The sequence below is a fragment of the Sciurus vulgaris genome (genome assembly GCF_902686455.1).
Source record: "Sciurus vulgaris genome assembly, chromosome: 15".
In the NCBI taxonomy this organism is placed as follows: domain Eukaryota; kingdom Metazoa; phylum Chordata; class Mammalia; order Rodentia; family Sciuridae; genus Sciurus; species Sciurus vulgaris.
This window is the reverse complement of record NC_136476.1, coordinates 56,450,354-56,468,940: the sequence shown is the minus strand read 5'-3', so window position 1 is coordinate 56,468,940 and position 18,587 is coordinate 56,450,354. Positions and strand designations below refer to the sequence as shown.

The 18,587-nt window shown below is 55.1% G+C and overlaps 1 protein-coding gene across 9 annotated transcripts in view; it reads left to right on the top strand.

Moving 5' to 3' along the window:
- The window catches only part of TBC1D2 (TBC1 domain family member 2), a 45,050-nt gene extending 27,754 nt beyond the window's left edge, over window positions 1–17,296 (top strand). For 8 of the 9 annotated variants that reach the window (XM_079112235.1, XM_079112234.1, XM_079112236.1 and 5 more), the window contains 8 exons: window positions 547–921; window positions 5,186–5,296; window positions 6,688–6,875; window positions 8,199–8,675; window positions 12,225–12,345; window positions 14,744–14,929; window positions 15,824–15,945; window positions 17,071–17,296. In XM_079112235.1, coding sequence (XP_078968361.1) covers window positions 547–921; window positions 5,186–5,296; window positions 6,688–6,875; window positions 8,199–8,675; window positions 12,225–12,345; window positions 14,744–14,929; window positions 15,824–15,945; window positions 17,071–17,278 — 1,788 coding nt within the window. In that variant the 3' untranslated portion in view covers window positions 17,279–17,296. Of the gene's footprint in view, window positions 1–546; window positions 922–3,344; window positions 3,370–5,185; window positions 5,297–6,687; window positions 6,876–8,198; window positions 8,676–12,224; window positions 12,346–14,743; window positions 14,930–15,823; window positions 15,946–17,070 lie in introns of those variants that run through there. The other variant, XM_079112241.1, reaches the window with a different exon arrangement.
- The last annotated feature ends 1,291 nt before the right edge of the window (window positions 17,297–18,587 follow it).

Here is an 18,587-nt window from a genome sequence, read left to right as displayed (position 1 = left end):
TATAAGTCAGGGTGTGGGTTCAGCTGCTATAACAAAGAAACCCATTAAGTATTGTGGACCAAAACAAATTGAGAGTTCTTTCTCTCTTGCGTTGAAGAATGGAGAGATAGGTGAGCAGCTGTGTGAGCTGGGGCCAACTCTGTCATCCTTAACGTGTAATCTCTGCTTTTGAGTGTGAGGTGACTGTTCTCATTCTTGCCATTTCCCAGCCAGAGGGAAAGGGAAGGGGCACTCACCCAGAGGAGCATGTATCTAGTGATTTCCAAGGTGACTCAGAAGTTGCCCACCTACCTCACTGCCCATTCCCCTTTTAGGCAGAATAATCACTTGCCACCTCCACCTGTGACTTCCTAGGAATGTGGTGTGGAACTGGGGAGCTCTGTGCCCAGCTAGCAGTGTTGGACAGAGAAGAGGAGATGGGATAAGATGTCCAGGGAACTCTGCTGGGCACCTCTCAGGGTTGTTAAGATTGGTGACAGCATGTGTCCACCTCTGGACCTGATAAGCCTCCCCGAAGCTCACTGTCGCCTCCCTCTCCCTGCCCAGGAGCTGGTGAAGATCCTGCACAAGGCGCTGGAGGCCGCCCAGCAGGAAAAGAGGGCATCCAGCGCGTACCTGGCAGCAGCTGAGGACAAAGACCGGCTGGAGCTGGTGCGGCACAAAGTGCGGCAGATCGCAGAGCTGGGCAGGCGGGTGGAGGCCCTGGAGCAGGAGCGTGAGAGCCTGCTGCACACGGCCAGCCTGCGGGAGCAGCGGGTGCAGGAGCTGCAGCAGCACGTGCAGCTGCTTATGGACAAGAACCAGGCCAAGCAGCAGGTCATCTGCAAGCTCTCGGAGAAGGTCACCCAGGACTTCACACAGCCCCCCAACGCTGCCGACCGGGACTTCCTGAGCCAGCAGGAGAGGATGGAGCACCTGAAGGTAGGGCCTCCCTCCACTCCCTGGGCCCAGATTTTCAAGGTGGAGGAGGGCTCACCCTTCACCCTGGAGCGTCTATACTGGAAGTAGATGTTGGTGGAACTATTGCTCTTCATACCTCACTTTGCTCACCAACACAGTTTGGCCCTGTCATGGTGTCCTGGGCTGCAGAAAAGCAAAAGTGTCTCTGTTACCAAATTAGAGGTGAAAAAGCCCAAGACCAGCCTCACCTGGACAGCCTTCTTTGGTGTCATTCTGATGCCCCATGAGCCCCAAAGATGCCAGGGCCACCGTCTCCAGCACTCCTACACATGGTGCACATGGTGACCCACGCTGACCATGGCTTGCTCACGATATTGGCAGCAATCACTGCTCCGTGATAGGGAATTGATGGCATTGTTGACTTTGTGCCTGGCTGTCTGCTCTACCTGCATCGTCTCATTTTGTCCTTGCACCAGTCCTGTGAGGCAGGCACTCGTGCGCTCCCCACTTTACAGACAGGAAGGCAGAGGCCAAAAGTAAAGCAGCTCACCAGACTCCTGTTCTGAGACGGGGGAGCTCACGTCTGCTGACCGGCCTGCCTGCTCTGCCTCTCGGCTTCTCTGCCTCTTCTAGCTGATGCCACCTTCCCTGCCTTCCCCTGCTCTGTCGCTGTCCCTTTCCCCAGGCTGTCCCAGCCTGCAGGGAACAGCCCCAGCACTGGGGACAGGAACTTCATTTGAATTGTGATGCCTGCCATGGGCTGTAGTCTCCTGTCTAGAGGGTGTGACAGGTGCCACCTGACCACCAGGAGCCTGAGACTCGGAACAGATGCTTCTAGCACCCACTGTTCCTAAAGGCAGCCATATGTAACCAGGGCCAGTCTTGCTGCCACTTAGAGCCACATGTACTTCCATCTCTGTAACCTTGGGAAGTCCCATGCTTCTGAATCAAGAAACTGCTGAATGGTAGGAGGTGGAGAAAGAAAGAAAAAGAAATCAGGAAGCTTCTGAGAGAAGCAGTGGGCAGTGTTGAACTGGCTCACTGCCTAGCTTTGAAATGACATGGCCTTGCATCTGAGTCCTGGCTCTGCCTCTTTCTTTCTGCATGGCCTGAGCAAGTTCTCTCACCTCCACAGGAAGTGAACTTGCAACCCAGGTTCCCTTTCCTGTTAGCAAAAACTGAAGAACCACATAACCAGCTAGTCCTGGAATCCCTTATAGTCTGAAATCAGATTCTTTGGGATTAAAACAAAACCAGAGCTTTCGAATGCATATTCAGCTGAACTGTGCACACAGTGAGCGTCCTCCACACCCCGCCCCAGCTCAGGGTCTTTGCTGTCCATGTGCCCATGGGAGTCCACTATTCAAGACCCATGAAGCAGCACAGGGCTCAGAAGCAGATCAGCTGCATCGGGTCATCTCAGACCCACCTATGAACCTGAGTGTGTCCCTGAGGGCACATCTTAAGGAATTTAGTTAATCAGCGAGCCAGAGGCAACTGCACTGTGAGTCAGTTAAAGTGATTGTAACATCTGCAAATCTTTGAGTTTGGCCACAAGGAGTATTTGCATTTCCTGCTTAACCTGTGATCAAGAATACCCCAACTTTAGGGAACTGTCCCCTTTGTTTTGACACTGTCATTTCAAGAATGACAGTCTTTTTTTTTTTGGTACCAGGGATTGAACCCCAAGGGTGCTTAACTACTGAGCCACATCCCCAGCCCTCGTTTGTATTTTATTTAGAGACAGGGTCTCACCGAGTTGCTTAGGGCCTCACTAAGTTGCTGAGGCTGGCTTTGAACTCGTGATCATCCTGCCTCAGCCTCCAGAGCTGCTGGGATTAGAGGTGTGTGACACCATGCCTGGCCAAGAATGACAGTATTGATGCTGTGGCATACACCTAAAATCCCAGCCATTTGGGCGGCTGGGCCTCACAAGTTCAAGGCCAACCTTGGCCATTTAGTGAGACCCTGTCTCAAAATTTAAAAGGGCTGGGAATGTGGCTCAGTGATAGAGTGCCCTTGGGTTCAGGTTCAATCCTCAGTATGCCCCCAATCTTGGCCAAAAAAAAAACAAAACAAAAAAAAAAAAAAAAACAGTCTTGAATATCAAAGCTGGGAAATGAGGACAGTAACTGTACTACCTCTTGAATCCACTCAGTAATCTAGTCTGCCCACTCATTTTCTGGTAGGGACAATGGAGTCACAGAGAGGTGGGAGGACTGGTCCTGGGCCACACAGCAGAAGCAGCAGGCATGCAGTAGACCCAGGTGTCCCCTTGCTAGCATAAGGGCCTTGTCCACGAGCATTTCCTGGGGAGAATCCCAGGTTCCTGCTCCCTGCAAAGGCAGCCAGGCTTTCTTCCCCCAGGCCTCACTCGCCCTCGCTTCGCTGGAGAGTCACGTGGCTTTTCTCTTCTCTGAGGTCTCTCTTTTTCCTCCCTACAGTTCTGAACCAAGAAGAACACTCAAGGTAGGGGCACGAGCTGAATGGGAGGGCGCTACCCAGTCGCCACCCCAACCGCTGCTCCAACAGGCAGGCACAGCTACCTGCCAACCCCAGCACTCTCTGCCTTCCCTAGAGCCGGAAGTGGGGCACCTTAAGTGACAAAAGCCCTATTTCCAAAGCCTTGAAAATACCTGTCAGCAACTCTAGACCTGGGATGAGGAAGGGAAGGTCTCAAAGAGACTGGGAGGGACACTGGAAGCCATCCAGGCCACAGTGAAGACCCTCCCAGCAGAGGGCCAAGATCACCTGGGGGCTGCCCATGTTGCCTGTCTCTGAGGGTGTAGGGCCACAGGCCATGAGCAGTGCTGTTCCTGTCAGAGTCACTCAGGGCCTGTCCGGGGTCAGCCCTATAGCAGCACCTCCCCTACTGACCTAGCCCAGCATGCAGCCAGAGAGAGAGGGCTGGGCCACAGGAGTGCTTGGGACGTGTTAGCTGGCTGAACGTGCGCAGCGTTGGAATGGCTTCTGGAATGTCCTTCCTGGCAGAATAAAGACAGAACCATGGCTGCAGCGCAGGTCCCTGGGCAGACCCTCTCGAAACTTGCCCGCCTCTGGTACACCCCAGCAGAGGGCTCCGGCTGCTTCCTCAGGACGGTGTGCAGAGGGAAACCGCTAGGCTCAGAGCCGCTCCTCAGCTCAAAACACCCGGGGCCCAGATTTTAAGAAACAACAACAACAAAAAAGGTTTATAAGTAAGTTATAGTGTGGTTGTCCATCATTAAAAATAATCCCTGGAGCTGGCAGGGTGGCACAGGCCTGTATCCCAGCTGTTTGGGACATTGAGACAGAGGGATCATAACTACAAGGCCAGCCTGGGCAACTTAGTGAGGCCCTGTCTCTTATAAGAAAAAGAAGGGGGCTGGGATATGGCTCAGCGGTAAAGCACATGCTTAGCATGCTTAAGGCCCTGGGTTTGAGCCCAGCACTAAAAAAAAAGAAAAGAAAAGAAATTACTGGGAAACTTACATAGCAACATAGAACAATATTTACAGTGACACTTCTTAAAAAATTTTCCACAGCATGATCACAAATATTTGATAGAATGCATTACTTTTAAAAACAAATACTGCCGGGTATGATGGCACTCCTGTAATCCCAGTGGCTCAGGAGGCTGAGGCAGGAGGATCGTGAGTTCAAAGCCAGCCTCAGCAAAGGTACTAAGCAACTCAGTGAGACCCTGTCTCTAAATGAAATGCAAAACAGGGCTGGGTGTGTGGCTTAGTGATTGAGTGCCCCTGAGTTCAATCCCTGGTACCCAAAACAAAAACAAATACTATGAGCACTTGCTGTGTTCTGTCCCCATATTTGGCATTATCTGTATTACCATTTAGCATCCTAACTGCCCATACGAGTGGTATTTGCCCCTTTTACAGAGGAGGAAACAGAATGGTCAGGGACCTTCCCAAGGTGCAAGAGCCAGGACTTGAACTCCAGCCTCACATTCTTTACCACAGCATGTTGGGAGCAGAATAATGAAGGAGGCTATGGGTAGTTGTCTTGTTTCAGACTTCCTTTTTTTTTCTTTTTTCTTTTTTTTTTCCCCAGGCTTTTCTATTTTTCAGAAAATAGGGTCTCCTGAAGGGAGACAGGGTCTCCTGAAGTTGCTTAGGGCCTTGCTAAGTTGCTGAGGTTGGCCTCAAACTTGCAGACCTCCTGCCTTAGCCTCAGTCACTAGGATCACAGGCATGCGTCATCATGCACTGCTTAGATTTCCTGTTGGGATGACTCCTCAGGACCAGGAAGTATCTGTGGTCAACTCCTGAAATGCTCTCTCCTCCAGGATGACATGGAAGCTTACCGGACCCAGAACCGCTTCCTCAACTCTGAGATTCACCAGGTCACCAAGATCTGGAGGAAGGTGGCTGAGAAGGAGAAGGCCCTGCTGACGAAGGTGCCAGGCGAGAGCTGTCTGACTGTCTCCATGTCCTGCCACCCTTCCAGTCCCCCTGCTGACCCTTCCACTCATGCTCCTTACCTGGCTGCTCTTCCTCTGGACTGAGCCCCTCGTGAGCAGTGTCAGTTTCTCCTCCAGCCCCTGTGGTCTGGCTGAGCCACCCAGTCAGTGGTGCTTTGCTGGGCAGCTCTGGGGAAGGGACATCAAAACCAATAAGCTTGGTCACTGCTCCAAGGAGAGTGCAGACCAGTGAGGGAGTTGAACTCAGCTAAGGTGCTCTTGGACTCAGAGATTCTTAGGGCCAGAGATAGGAAGGAAAGTCAAGGTGGGCTTCCTGGAGGAGGTGTCCTCTGAGTTGCGTCCTAAAGGCAAGTTGGTGTTATCCAGCAGTGGAGAAAGGCCTCCCAAGAAAAGAGCATGTGTGGTAAAGACTTGTGGCCTAAGAAGCCTGAAGCAGAGCTGAGGAGGAGGAGACAGGGCTGAGTAGATTTGAGCGGAGAGGTCCTGGCCCAGACTGATGTTCTGAGAAGACTGGGCAAAGGGTCCTTCTGGAGAGGACCTGGACGCAGTGAGGCCAGAGTCTGTAGCAGAAGTCTCTGAGAAGGCTGCTGGTGCCAGAACACAGGAAGCAGCCTGGGGCCTGGGGTGAGGGTGTAGAGGTGGGAACCAGGGAGCAGGTAGGAGAGCAGGCTCCAGGAGGTGGGGGTTGGGCTTGGGCAAGTGCTTGAAGATGCCCAACCTGGCAGGGGTGCGGCAAAATTGGGGCCTTGGCCATGGGGCTCCATGGTGCTACTCTGGTCATGACAGTGCTCTGAGACAGATTTCTGCTGTCCCCATCTCATAGCAACAGAAAACAAGGTCCAGAAAGGTCACCCAACCTGCCCAGCACCATCTGGCTTGTACAAATAGAAACAAGGATTCAAGGCGAGGAGGATGTACAGAAAAGACTAGGTGGAAGGGCTCTGTGCATTGGGGGAACAGAACCTGGTGGCACAGAAAGCACAGGGCAGCCTCCCAGCCACACCACCTGCAGAGAGGCCCTGGGGAGGCTTCGCAGATCAGCCTGACTCCTCCCTCCAGAACCTCGAGGCTCTTACCCACTGTGCACGTGAACAAGCGAAGGCACAGCGAGGTTAAGGACTTGACACCGGCCACACGGCTAAGGGGCTGACCCAGAATGGGACTGCAGGCCATGCAGGGGCCTGCGCCATCCCTGCCACGCCCCAGTCCTGGCCCTCCCTCGCTTCCCTAGCCTCCTCGGTACCCACTGGACTCAGGGCCCATCCTTCCCTGCATGAAGGTCCCACGGAGGGTGGCCTGGAGAGGAGCTGCAGGGCTGTGCTGCCTGAGCCGAGCAGGGACCTGACCAGCCGCCCCTCCCGCTGCAGTGTGCCTACCTCCAAGCCAGGAACTGCCAGGTGGAGAGCAAGTACCTGGCTGGGCTGCGGAGGCTGCAGGAGGCCGTGGGCCCGGAGGCCGGCGAGTGCTGGGAGCTGTTGCGGGAGCTCGTCCAGGAGGCGCTGCACTGGGAAGCCAGCGAGGCCTCGGCTGACGGCGTGGAGCTGAGCCCTGTCAGGTGAGCCCAGCGGCCTTGCGCCAGTCCTGCTGACTGCATGGGTGCCACGCGGTGGTCACCTCCTCTGGCTCCAGATACACCGTGTAAGCCAGCCCAGGACAGCAGGCTCAGAGGAGCCAGCCCTGCCCGGGGCCACCAAGGGCATCGCTGCAGCTGACATGGGCTCTGGCGGCAGCCCCACTTCCTCCCTGACATGTTTGTCAGAGACAAAAGGCGGGAGATAAGGCAGCTGCCTCCTCAAGCCAAGCCCTTGCTGAGCAGTGGACGTGGGCAGTTATATGTAACAGAAGTGGGTGTGACTCTGCTTACAGGTCCCTGAGGCTGGGTGGCCCACTGACAGAAGCTGGGCTTTTGGGTCAGACATGGCTTTCATTTTTGGGGGTTATGGTGGTGAGGATTGAGCCCAGGGTCACTACCACTGAACTACATCCCAGCCCTTTTTCTTTTTGTAACAGACTTTAAGTTGCCCAGGCTGGTCTGGAACTTGCAATCCTCCTGCCTCAGCCCCTGAGTCATGGGGATTGCAGGCATATGCCACCACACCCGGCGGACCTGGCTCTCTTGCTGTGTGACCTTGGACAAGTCACTTTCTTTACCTTTCTGAGCCTTATACTCATTGCCTGTAAGGTGTGGGCCAAGACTTGCTTTGCAGGGTCATTAAGACTAACAGTGCTGGGCACAGTGGCAGACGCCTGTAATCCCAGTCACTTGGGAGGCTGAGGCAGGAGGATTGCAAAACCAGCCTCAGCAATTTAGCGAGCCCTAAGCAACTTAGCAACACCCTGTCTCAAAATTAAAAAAAAAAATTTTAAAGGGGGCTGGGAATGGCTCAATGGTTGAACCCTTCTGGTTTAATCCCCAGTACCAAGAAAAAAAAAAAAAATTGACAGATAGCATATGTAGTGCACATAGTAGAGGCAAATAAATGTTGAATAAATGAGAGGCCATCTGGAATGGGTCCCCTACCTCCTCCTGTCTTGGTCAGTCTGCCCCCCTCATCCCTGCACTCACTGGCTGGTGAAGGGTTCTGCATCACCAGCGCAGGCCTCCTTGGCCCCAGGCTTCCTGAGGTAGTTAGAGGGCTGTGTCTTTGGACAGAGATTAATCACCTCCCAAGCACTATGTACCAGGCACTTCTAGGCTCCAGCAGTTTACAAGAGGACCTCACTGGGTCTTCAGGAGGCCGGGCGGGGCATTTTGGGAGAAGTGGAGGGGCCTGCCCTGCCCTGAAGACTGAGCCTCGAAGGTGGGCAGGAACTTGACCGGGGCCCTCCTCCAGGGCTGGGCCCTGCAGGTGTGGCTAACATGGGCCTTTCCTGGCAGTGAGTATGACGAGTATGGCTTCCTGACGGTGCCCGACTACGAGGTGGAAGACCTGAGGCTGCTGGCCAGGATCCAGGTGCTGGAGGTGCGCTCCCACCACCTGCTGGCCCTCGACGCTGTGGAGCGGCCGCTGCGGGATCGCTGGGCAGCCCTGGACCAGCTCTCACCCTCGGCAGAGCTCAAGCAGCTGCTGCGGGCGGGAGTGCCCCGAGAACACCGGCCGCGTGTCTGGAGGTGGCTGGTCCACCTCCGCGTCCAGCACCTGCACACTCCTAGCTGCTACCAGGAGCTGCTGAGGCGAGGCCAGGCCTGCGAGCACCCTGCTGCCCGCCAGATCGAGCTGGACCTGAACCGGACCTTCCCCAACAATAAGCACTTCACCTGTCCCACCTCCAACTTCCCCGACAAGCTCCGCCGGGTGCTGCTGGCCTTCTCCTGGCAGAACCCAGCCATCGGCTACTGCCAGGGCCTGAACAGGTGAGCCTCCATGCTCGGTGAGGGCACACCCTTGGCCTTTCAGAGCACTGCTGACTTTTCAGGGCCTCCAGGAACCTGGAGACATAAGCCCAGGAGGCCTGGCCCCACTGGACAGACAGGGTCAGGCAGGAGAGAGGACATGTTTAAGACAGGTGGGCCCGAGCCCCAGGCTCCCCTTTTGTGCTCCCTGATTTGTGCTTGGGAGGTGCCACTCAGAGAGCCATCAGGAGTGGTCCCCTGGAGTGTATGGTGAGGGCCCATTTCACATATGACAGAACTGGCCTGGTCAGGGAGCATTTGCATTGTGCAAAATCCACTTGGAGGAGCCCAAGGAAGTCAATTTATAAATGGTACAGGGAACTCAGGGAAGCCAGAGGGAGAAGACAGAGCTGAGGACCAGATGGCCCAGCAGGGCCGCAGTGCTGCAGAAGCCCAGGTTGGCAAACGTGCTGCATTCCCTGGAATGCCACCCCAGAGGCAGTGTGGCACCATGCACTGCCCTGCAGCTGCGTGGCCTCTGGACCCTGCCTTACTCCACCATCTGCCCCACTTCTCTTGGCAGACCAGCCTCCGTTCACTCATTCTTTGGGCATTGACAGCCCATCGAAGTTGTCAGAGTGGAGCCCTGGAGTCGCTGGAGGCTTCCCACCTCGCACCCTGTGTCCTTAACCCTCGTGCCCGGGTTCTGTATTCCAAAGAAGGAATCTGAGTGGTGCCGCCTGGGTTACTTTCCACCTCTGGTCCAATCAGCAGGGGCGGAGAGGGGGACTGGGGATGAGGCTGGGGCCCCCTGGATCACAGGGCCATCCCCTCCAAAAGTGGAAGTGGGGCTTTCATGGACTCCCCAGTATCTGTAGAAATCGCATAGCCTTGAATATTTCCCAAAGCAAATTTTGACTCAGTTTCATTTAAACACACATATGTTTGAGTAAAATTTACAAAAGCCATTCTGCTCTTTTTTTCTGAATAGGTGGTACGTGACATTTATTTAACCCAGAATTGACATTCGGCGTGTCCTTAACTCAAATTTGAATGTCTCCTAAGGGTACATATTTTCAATACTCTTATTTCCACCCTAAATTTAGATGAGATTGAGCATGTATACACACAATTACTGGGAATTCAGAGTTAAAGTCTAACAGGAATGCCTCTCAGTTTAAGCCTGAGATTTCATGTTATTCTGCATGTCTGCTACAGGTGATGACTGTAGAAATTCTACTCGTTCACTAACAGCTGAGAAAAAGCCTGTCAATTGCTTATCTGCTTGAACATGTTAAAATCAAGAAGGAACAAAAATTGCAAAGCTTTTTAAGAGCAGCTGTGAAGGGAGCTGAAAGCCATGGGATTAGTATAAGTAATGATTTTTCCATTTCTTAAAAAGGTCAGGTAGGAAGCAACACTTCTTGAGGGTGCTGAACATACCTGACATCCTTTAATCCTCATGAAACCCTGTGAAGTGGGCACTGGTGCCCCATCATCCAGGCAAGCCAGGGAAAGTCAGAGAAGCTGAGTAACCTGCCCAGAGCCTCACCATGCTTGGCATCTGGGCCAACTCCCAACTCTGGACACTCACACCCACACCTGCCCACCACCCACCCTCACTCAAAGTGGGAACCTTGGCAGGTGATGAGCTGATGCCACCCTGAAACCTTTTCTCTTCATCAGATGTGACCTCTCTGAGATGGAATTAGACACATACAGGGCTATGGTGCTTTGGAGTGCAATTTGTGCCAAAGCAGGAAAAAGTCCAGTGGCCAGGGGGCCTTGAGATCAGCCTCACAGAAGGAGAGAAGCTCCCTGTGTGGAAGGAGGTGGCACAGGCTGCTTCTAGAAGGCAGATGGGAGGGAACAAATGAGGCCAAAGGTGGGAGATACCCAGAGGGTACTTTTTACTATTTCTGTCTATGCTATTTTTACCTAATTTGATATGCAAGCACAGATAATTGGTATTCATGCAAACATTGTGCTATTGTTTTAAGTAGAAAGTTAAGTGTATTAGAAAGAGTCTGTTCTAATGTGGAAAGTGCAGTGTATTCTTTTGGAAGCCCTAATCCCAAACTGTACGCCCTTTACTCTTGCGTGAATTGCCATCTAGTGGCAGCAGTTGGAAATGCATGTGTTGTGCCACCACGCCCCACCCCCACCCCATGTCCCAAGATAACATCCTGCTTCTAAGGCAGCAAATCCAGCCCATTTAGACGGTGAAGATAGAACACCAATGATTTAAAACCAATGTAGAGCAAACATTTTAAAGCCATTTCCCTGTGAAAATATGTAGCATCCTTTCAAAGAGGTCTGTTCTTCCCCCTTCAACCCACTTCCCTTTTGCAGGCCTCCTTGGGTCCTGTATGCCTGAGGGTGGAGCCTGGCTGGAGCCTAAGCAGTGAGCAAGCGCAAGTGGGGACCAGCCTCAGGTAACTGGCCTTCTAATGTGTGCTGTGCAAAATTCTAAGCCGGCACTGGCAGCCAGCTCCTGGACTGACATTTTGAAGCTGTTCTATCATTGGCGGACTGCGTGCAATCTTGAGGCAGTCCCTTTTGTTTTCTGGGCCTGTTTTCCTATCTGTGGGTAAGGAGATTGTCTTGACCAGAGGTAGCCAATAGGAAACAGCTGCCTGGAGGCCTATCTTGAGGCAGTGTCTTAGGTAGCCTCAACTCAGTGGAAAAGAGCACCATGATCAATTAGTTATGTCTGCTCCTGGCAAAGGTAAGGAGAATGTTGCCATGATCTACTAGTTATGTCTGTCCTGGGCATAGATAAAGAGAATGGCGGCAGACATACCACACATTTGCTATCCCAAACACTGGGAAAGGAGAAAAGTTTTCTTTTTTCTTTTGAGTCTCAATCATGATTCCAGAAGTTCTGAACCTCAAAATAAGATGGAAGTCATAAATCCAGTCTAGTAAGAACCCAGAGAAGCATCACTCTCTGCATAGTGACATAGGCTCCATGACCCATAGGGTTACCCTGGGTTGGTTACAGTCACACAGGTTCTCCTTGGAGGATTTCCCAGAGGCTTTCTGAGGTAGTGTGCATCTTAAGCCTCCAAAAGAGCCTGCAGCAGGCAGCATCCCCCAGGTGGCTTTGAATACGGGACCCTGTGTTTTCATAGCATCTTAGAGAGTAGGGTCCGTGGAGGATGTTTGGGGAAATGCATACTTGGGTTGGCCCTGGATGTGGCCTGCAAGCAAAGGTGGAGAAGTAGAGAAAACAGCGCTTCTCCCAGGAAGACTTCCCAGATCAGCCCCGGGGCTCGTCCCTGTTTCCCATGACCTCACTGGAGCCTCCTGAGACAGGGTGGTCCAGAAGAGAACTGTGTTGTGCGCTGGTTTGTGCCAGACAGCACCAAAGGTTGGCTTCTCAGTGCCTGACGACCCTGGAGGTGGGTATTCCCTCGCCTTACAGAGCCGAGACTGGGGCTCAGGGAGGGCGTGTACAGAGTCTCAGCTTGTGGACGTGGAGGTAGGACAGCTAACATGTATAGAGCTCGCAGTGCGCCAGGCACTGGGGCAGTCGTCGACTGTGTACCTGTGTTCGTCCTCGCTCAGGCTGGCAGCTGTGGCTCTGCTGGTCCTGGAGGAGGAAGAGAGTGCCTTCTGGTGCCTGGTGGCCATCGTGGAGACCATCCTCCCAGCCGATTACTACAGCAAGACACTGACAGCGTCCCAGGTGAGCCAGGAGGGAGGGGATGTGGCAGCCATGTAGGGCAGAGCCCTTGAGTTGCTCCTGTAAATCGGTGAATCCTGGGAAAGTTGGAAGTCTCCCAGGCCTCCATTTCTCTGACTGCACAGTGGGCCAGTAGCCCTTCTCTGGGATGCTGGGAGGTTCTAGCAAGCTGTGGCCTGAGGAATTTTGGGGACTCTGCCCAGAGAGTAGACTGCTGTTAGTCCAGTGGTGACATCATGTCACTGGGAGAGGTAGAAGCAGATCTTATATCATTTGCCATCTGCCAGTCAAATTTCAGAACACAGCAGGGGTTGGTGGCACATGCCTGTAATCCCAGCCACTCCAGAGCCTGAGAAAGGAGGATTCCAAGTTAAAGGCCAGCAAGGGCAACTTAGCAAGACCCTCAGCAGTTTAGCAAGACCATGTCTCAAAAATTTTAAAAAGGGCTGGGGATGTAGCTTAGTGGTCAAGTGCTTGCCTAGTATGTGCAAGGCACTGGGAGGCAGGCTGGAGAACGGGAGGTGATGGTGACCATTCCCACTCATGTTCACTAGTGTCCACTGAGCAGCATGGCTGCCTCCACTGTCCTAACACCCCTCTACTGCTCTCTGGCCCTGTGGTCAGACAGCGCAGGGTCCAGAGCCCTGCCCCTCTGCTGACCAGTTCTGTGACCTTGGCACATGGCATCACCTCTCTGAACCCCAAGTTTGCCTGCTCTAGAATGGGAATAAGGTTGCTTGTAGGGCTTATTAAGAGGCTTAAGTGCAAAGTCATTCCAGGCCTCCCTTCGCCTCGACCAGCCTTGCCTACTGCCCACCTCCAATCTGGACACTCTACTGGCCCTTCCTCTCCTTCCTCCTCCTAGACTGCCCATGCATGTGAAGGGCAAGACCTTGGAGACTGAGGTGCAGCTCTGGGGAGAGGAGTGAGCCTGGGGAGTCAGCAGCGAGGAGGTGGGGATCAGGTAGGGGTTGCATGGGAGGGAAGCCGGCTCAGCTTTACCCTCCTCAGATAAAGGCAGGCTGGTTCTGCTTCTTGATGCCCTCCGGGATCAGGCTCCTTCTAGATCCCTGTTCTGCCATCCCTGGCCTGGGCTAGGTGGAAGAAGCAGAAGGTGAACAGTGGAGCTGGCTCCCCTTCCAGCAGCTTCCACTTAGATCTCAAGTGGCCCTCACTGGGGCAGGGGCTGGGAATGTGCCACATCTCAGCATCTCGGAAACTAAGGCACATTGTGTCGCTAGGGTCAAGTTTGCTCTTTCTTTTTAATTTCTTGTTATGGAGAATTTCCCACATTCAAAAAAAAAAAAAAAAAATAGTGAAAAGAATCCAGTGCACCCCGTGTGTCCAGGACCTGCTTTCCACAACCGTCAACCCAGAGGCCAGTATGGTCTCAGCCTCCTCCACCCGCTCCTCCTGCTTTGACCATCTTGGAGTAGACTTCAGCAGCATGCCAGTTCATTCGTAATCCTCCAGTGGCTTCCATGGCATCTGCCCACTTTCTGGTTTGTTTGGTTGATGTTTTTGCCAGCCCAGGGATTGAACCCAGGGCCTCATGCCTGCCAGGTTGGTATTCTCCCACTGGGCTACATCCTGGGTCTGCAAGGCGTCACACAGCCAGCTGGCAGATCTGAGCCGCACACTTTGCCTCAACTGCTGTTCCATGGTGTGGCCCAGGAAGGGCAGAGATGCTGAATGTTTGCCATGGACACACTGAAGCCCGTGGGATCTTACCTGGGGCGAGGGCTGAGCAACCACAGCCCCAGGCAAGGAGGAACAAGGGGTCATCACAGAGCAGGCAGGGAACCGTAAAGAACCATGTCTTAGAGCCAGACAAGAGCTAGTGCCAGGAGTGATCAACACTGTTCAGTGATAAAAGGACAGAGGCAGGACAGTGACTACCAGGGGAGGTCACTGCAACCACCACCCCTCAGCATCCCACCTTGAAAAGATTCCTCGGTGTCCAGTGTGGCATTATGTGACATCATGGCTCCTGCCAATACCTGCCCCTGGACCTTACCCCACACATCCACCAAGCACCTAGGAGTCAGGCCCACCAGTGTGGAGAAGCAGCTGCAGGTGTCAGCTGATACATGGTTAGGGACAAAGCTTCCATTCCCCAGGGCCAGTTTCTCTGAACCACCAGGAGGATCAGCTGGATTGAGGTGGCCAAGAACTTGCCAGCCCGGAGACCTCCATTGTAAAGCCTGAGGCTCCAGCCCGGTGACCTGGCCTGTGTTGGGAGCTGCAGGTGACATGCAGCTGCACCTATGTCCCCACTCCCCAGGTGCTCCACGCTGGGCAGAGCAGGACCCACTCAGCACTCTGGGCTTGCTGTGGACTGCCTGGTCTGAGGGGCAGGGAGGAAGGGCTGCAGGCCATGGGCCCTTTCGCTGCCTTCCAGGTGGACCAGCGGGTGCTGCAGGACCTCCTCTCAGAGAAGCTGCCCAGGCTGATGGCCCACCTGGAGCAGCACCGTGTCGACCTCTCCCTCATCACTTTCAACTGGTTTCTCGTGATCTTTGCGGACAGTCTCATCAGTGATATCCTCCTGCGGGTCTGGGATGCCTTTCTGTACGAGGGAACCAAGGTAGGGTGCTGCTGGGGCTCTGAGCTGGTTCCTTCACCCCTCTGGCCTTGACTCTGCCCTTGGGAAAAAAAAAACAGTGTTCACCTGTCAGCTGTTGGGGACATCTGAGAGTGTGGCTTTGTAGTTGTAAAGGGCTGTGATCACGTGAGAGGAAGGGGCACTTCTGCCTCTGAAGATGCACCCTGAGGTTGCCCAATCTCATCTTCCTGGAGAGGGAGCCTCAGCATGACTGGGGATGTACATCCCCTGCCACAGTCAGCCAGGCCCCTCCTTCCTTCCTCCTGTGGCCTGTGCAGTCCTGAGGGGGTGGCGCCCGGGTCTGGATGAAGGCCTGCCCTGACCTTGTTAGGAGACCCTGGGCAAATGCCCACCTCCCACAGACCCATGTAACAACACGGTTTTGGGGTTTGTTTTATTGTTGGACTGGGGATTGAACCCAGGGGTACTTTACCACTAAGCTATATCCCCTCCTGTTTTCTATTTTTTATTTTGAGACAGGGCCTCACTAAGTTGCTTAAGGTCTCACTAAGTTGCTGAGGCTGGCCTTGAACTTTTGATCCTCCTGCCTCAGTCCCCTGAGTCACTGGGATTACAGGCGTGGGCCACCATGCCTACACCAGCACTATACCTAACAGGTCCAGCAGGGGCAGTGCCTTGCCTCGTCATGGGAGAAGTCCAGGGGTAGAGCTGGAACTTCATCCAGTCCCTACATTGGCAGCTGTGCCCGCTTAGAGTCCTCAGCCTCCCCCAATCCCTGTGTCTGCCCCCACATTATGCCCCAGGCCTCCCTCTCTGCAGCTTGCCCAGGGACTCCAACTGCCGGGCCTCTTGGTTTCCTCCCTCTGGGGATTCCCTCTACCCCATGCCACACCTGCGCCCCTGCTTTGCCCCCAGGTGGTGTTCCGCTATGCCTTGGCCATTTTCAAGTACAACGAGGAGGAGATCCTGCGGCTGCAGGACAGCCTGGAGATCTACCAGTACCTGCGCTTCTTCACCAAGACCATCTGCAATAGCCGGTGAGGCCTGCCTCTGCCCCTGCCCTCTGCCCTCCCTGCAATACCACCCCCCAGGTGGTGACTCTGATCCTCCCTCCTAGCCTAGGTGTCTGGAGGGCAGTTCTGCCCCTTTGTGATCCATCTGCCCCTTAATCCAGCATTCGAGTTCTCCATGTAGTTTTAGGGTTTTTCATGTGTGTGCTGGGGATCGCCAAGCAAGCGCTCTACCACTCAGCCCCAGCCCCAGCCCCAGTCTCAGTTCTTGCCCATCTGTCCCTCCCTGAGCACCCCTGGCCTGCGAATATGGAAGGCAGAATGTTTGAGTTTCTAGGACCACCCACCCGGTGGGCTTAGCCCTTGCAGTTGCTTCTGGTAGAATGCCTCCTCACACCTTCTCACCTCCTCACCTCCTCGCCTCCTCACCTCCTCACCTCCTCACCTCCTCACCTTCTCGCTGCTCCTCACCTCCTCACCTCCTCACTGCTCCTCACCACCCCCCACCCTTCATCACTCCTCACCACCTCACCTCCTCGCCTCCTCACCTCCTCGCCACTCCTTACCACCCCTCACCTCCTCACCACCCCTCACCACTCCTCACCACCTCCTCACCTCCTCACCTCCTCACCACCTCCTCACCTCCTCACCTCCTCACCTCCTCACCACCCCTCACCACCTCCTCACCTCCTCACCTCCTCGCCACTCCTTACCACCCCTCACCACCTCCTCACCTCCTCACCACCCCTCACCACCTCCTCACCTCCTCACCTCCTCACCACCTCCTCACCTCCTCACCACCCCTCACCACCTCCTCACCTCCTCACCTCCTCACCACCTCCTCACCTCCTCACCACCCCTCACCACCTCCTCACCTCCTCACCACCTCCTCAGCACCTCCTGCCAACTCTCATTCAATCTTCAAAACTCAGCTCACCTGTCGCCTCTTCCAGGAAGGCTTCCCTGACCAACCCTTCCCTCCTGGGTTAGGTGCCCTTCTGAGAGCCCTCCCTGTGGCACAGATCCCTCTGCCTTGAAGGCACACTCCCCAAGGGCAGAGCCAGGGCCCCTGTGGTTGGAAAAGCGTGTGGAAGATGCCAGAAGCACAGGCCCAGCAGGCATCCACCTGGGCTGACTATGTGCTCCTCCCAGGAAGCTGATGCACATCGCCTTCAGCGACATGAACCCCTTTCCCATGAAGCAGCTGCGGCAGCTGCGGGCAGCTCACCGGGAGCGACTGGAGGCAGAGCTGCGGGAGCTGGAGCAGCTGAAGGCCGAGTACTTGGAGAGACGGGCATCCTGGGGCAGAGCGGCGACGGAGGGCTGCACCAGTGAGGACGATGGGGACGGGGACGCCTGACCAGCCGCTCCCCTCCAGGGAAGCTTTTCACCCTATGGGCTGGCCACTGGAGGCCTGGCATGGACCAGTGGTCCAGCTGCCCAGCCCCTCGCCATGTGACCCCCTTTCATGGGCACTTACAGGGATGCCGTGCTCTTTGGCTCCCATGGAGCTGGCCAGCGGCGTGTCCTCACCTGCTGCCTCGGGCGTCCTCGAGCCATGTCTATAAACAGCGTCTGTGCTGGAAACTGCCTGCAAGCTTTGGAGTCGGCTCCTTCTCAGTGTCCAGTTGTTCTTTGTGGGGACCTGGGACCAGGGTGTGCCACCACCAGGCCTTTCAGCTGCTGTTCTTGGGTGACCCTGCAGGGCCAGTCTCCTGGTCCCCATGGAGCCGAGACCCTGAGTCCTTAGGGCATGTGTCTCTTGACAGCAGCTCTCCTCCAGTGCCCACCAGCTGTGTCCAGGCCACCCCTGATACCAGGGCCTGGTTCCAGAGCCTTGGGCCTGAACCCTTCTTTCTGCTTTTGGGGGCTCCCAGGGAAGAGCTCCTCTGGCCACCATGGGGATCTGGCTGTAGCGCTGGGCAGAAGCCTGGGTCCGGCACCCACTCGGACCTGCCACTGCCCTGCAGCAGGCAGGACCAGCAAGTGGGGTCAGCTCTCCTGAACCTGTGGCTGGGGGAGGCGTGGGGTTGGCAGTGGTCCCTCAGGGCAGGGCCGGCCCCACACTGCTGACTACTGGACTCGGCTTCTCAGTGCTTTGTGGCACTTAGCATGTTTTCAGGTCTCTCAGCAGAGCGTCCCCCCCATACACTGTCCCCACCCAAGGCAGGACAGAGACTGCACAAGTGATTGCAGCTCATTTCTCAGCGGCTCCTGTGACTGTGCAGGCAGACCCCTGAGTCCGCCTCTCCAGCAGGCAGGGGTGGGTCTCGCATGGAAACCCCCCACCCAGCTCTGAGGGAGGCTCCTGTTCAGGTGCATAGGGGGCCACACCCATTGGCAGGGGGGAGGAGACCCAGCCCTTCAGCAGACCCTCCTGTCACCCATGGGTGTGCACGGGAGGGGCTGGCACACTTGGCACCCAGTTTCCCCACCCTGCAGCCCTGGGAGGGGCTCCCAGACCCCTCACCCCCCTGGCCAGGGTGCCCTACACCAAGCTTTGCCTTCCTTCCTCAGTTTTGATGAATTTTTACAACTGCTAAGGCCCTTTTACCACCAGTTTCCATGAAGTGTGCTGGTGGAGGAGAGGCGGGGGTCCTGGCAGCACCCTGGCAGGTCGGGTCCTGCAACTGTACCGTTGGTCACCAGGCTGGTGAGGGAGCCAGAGG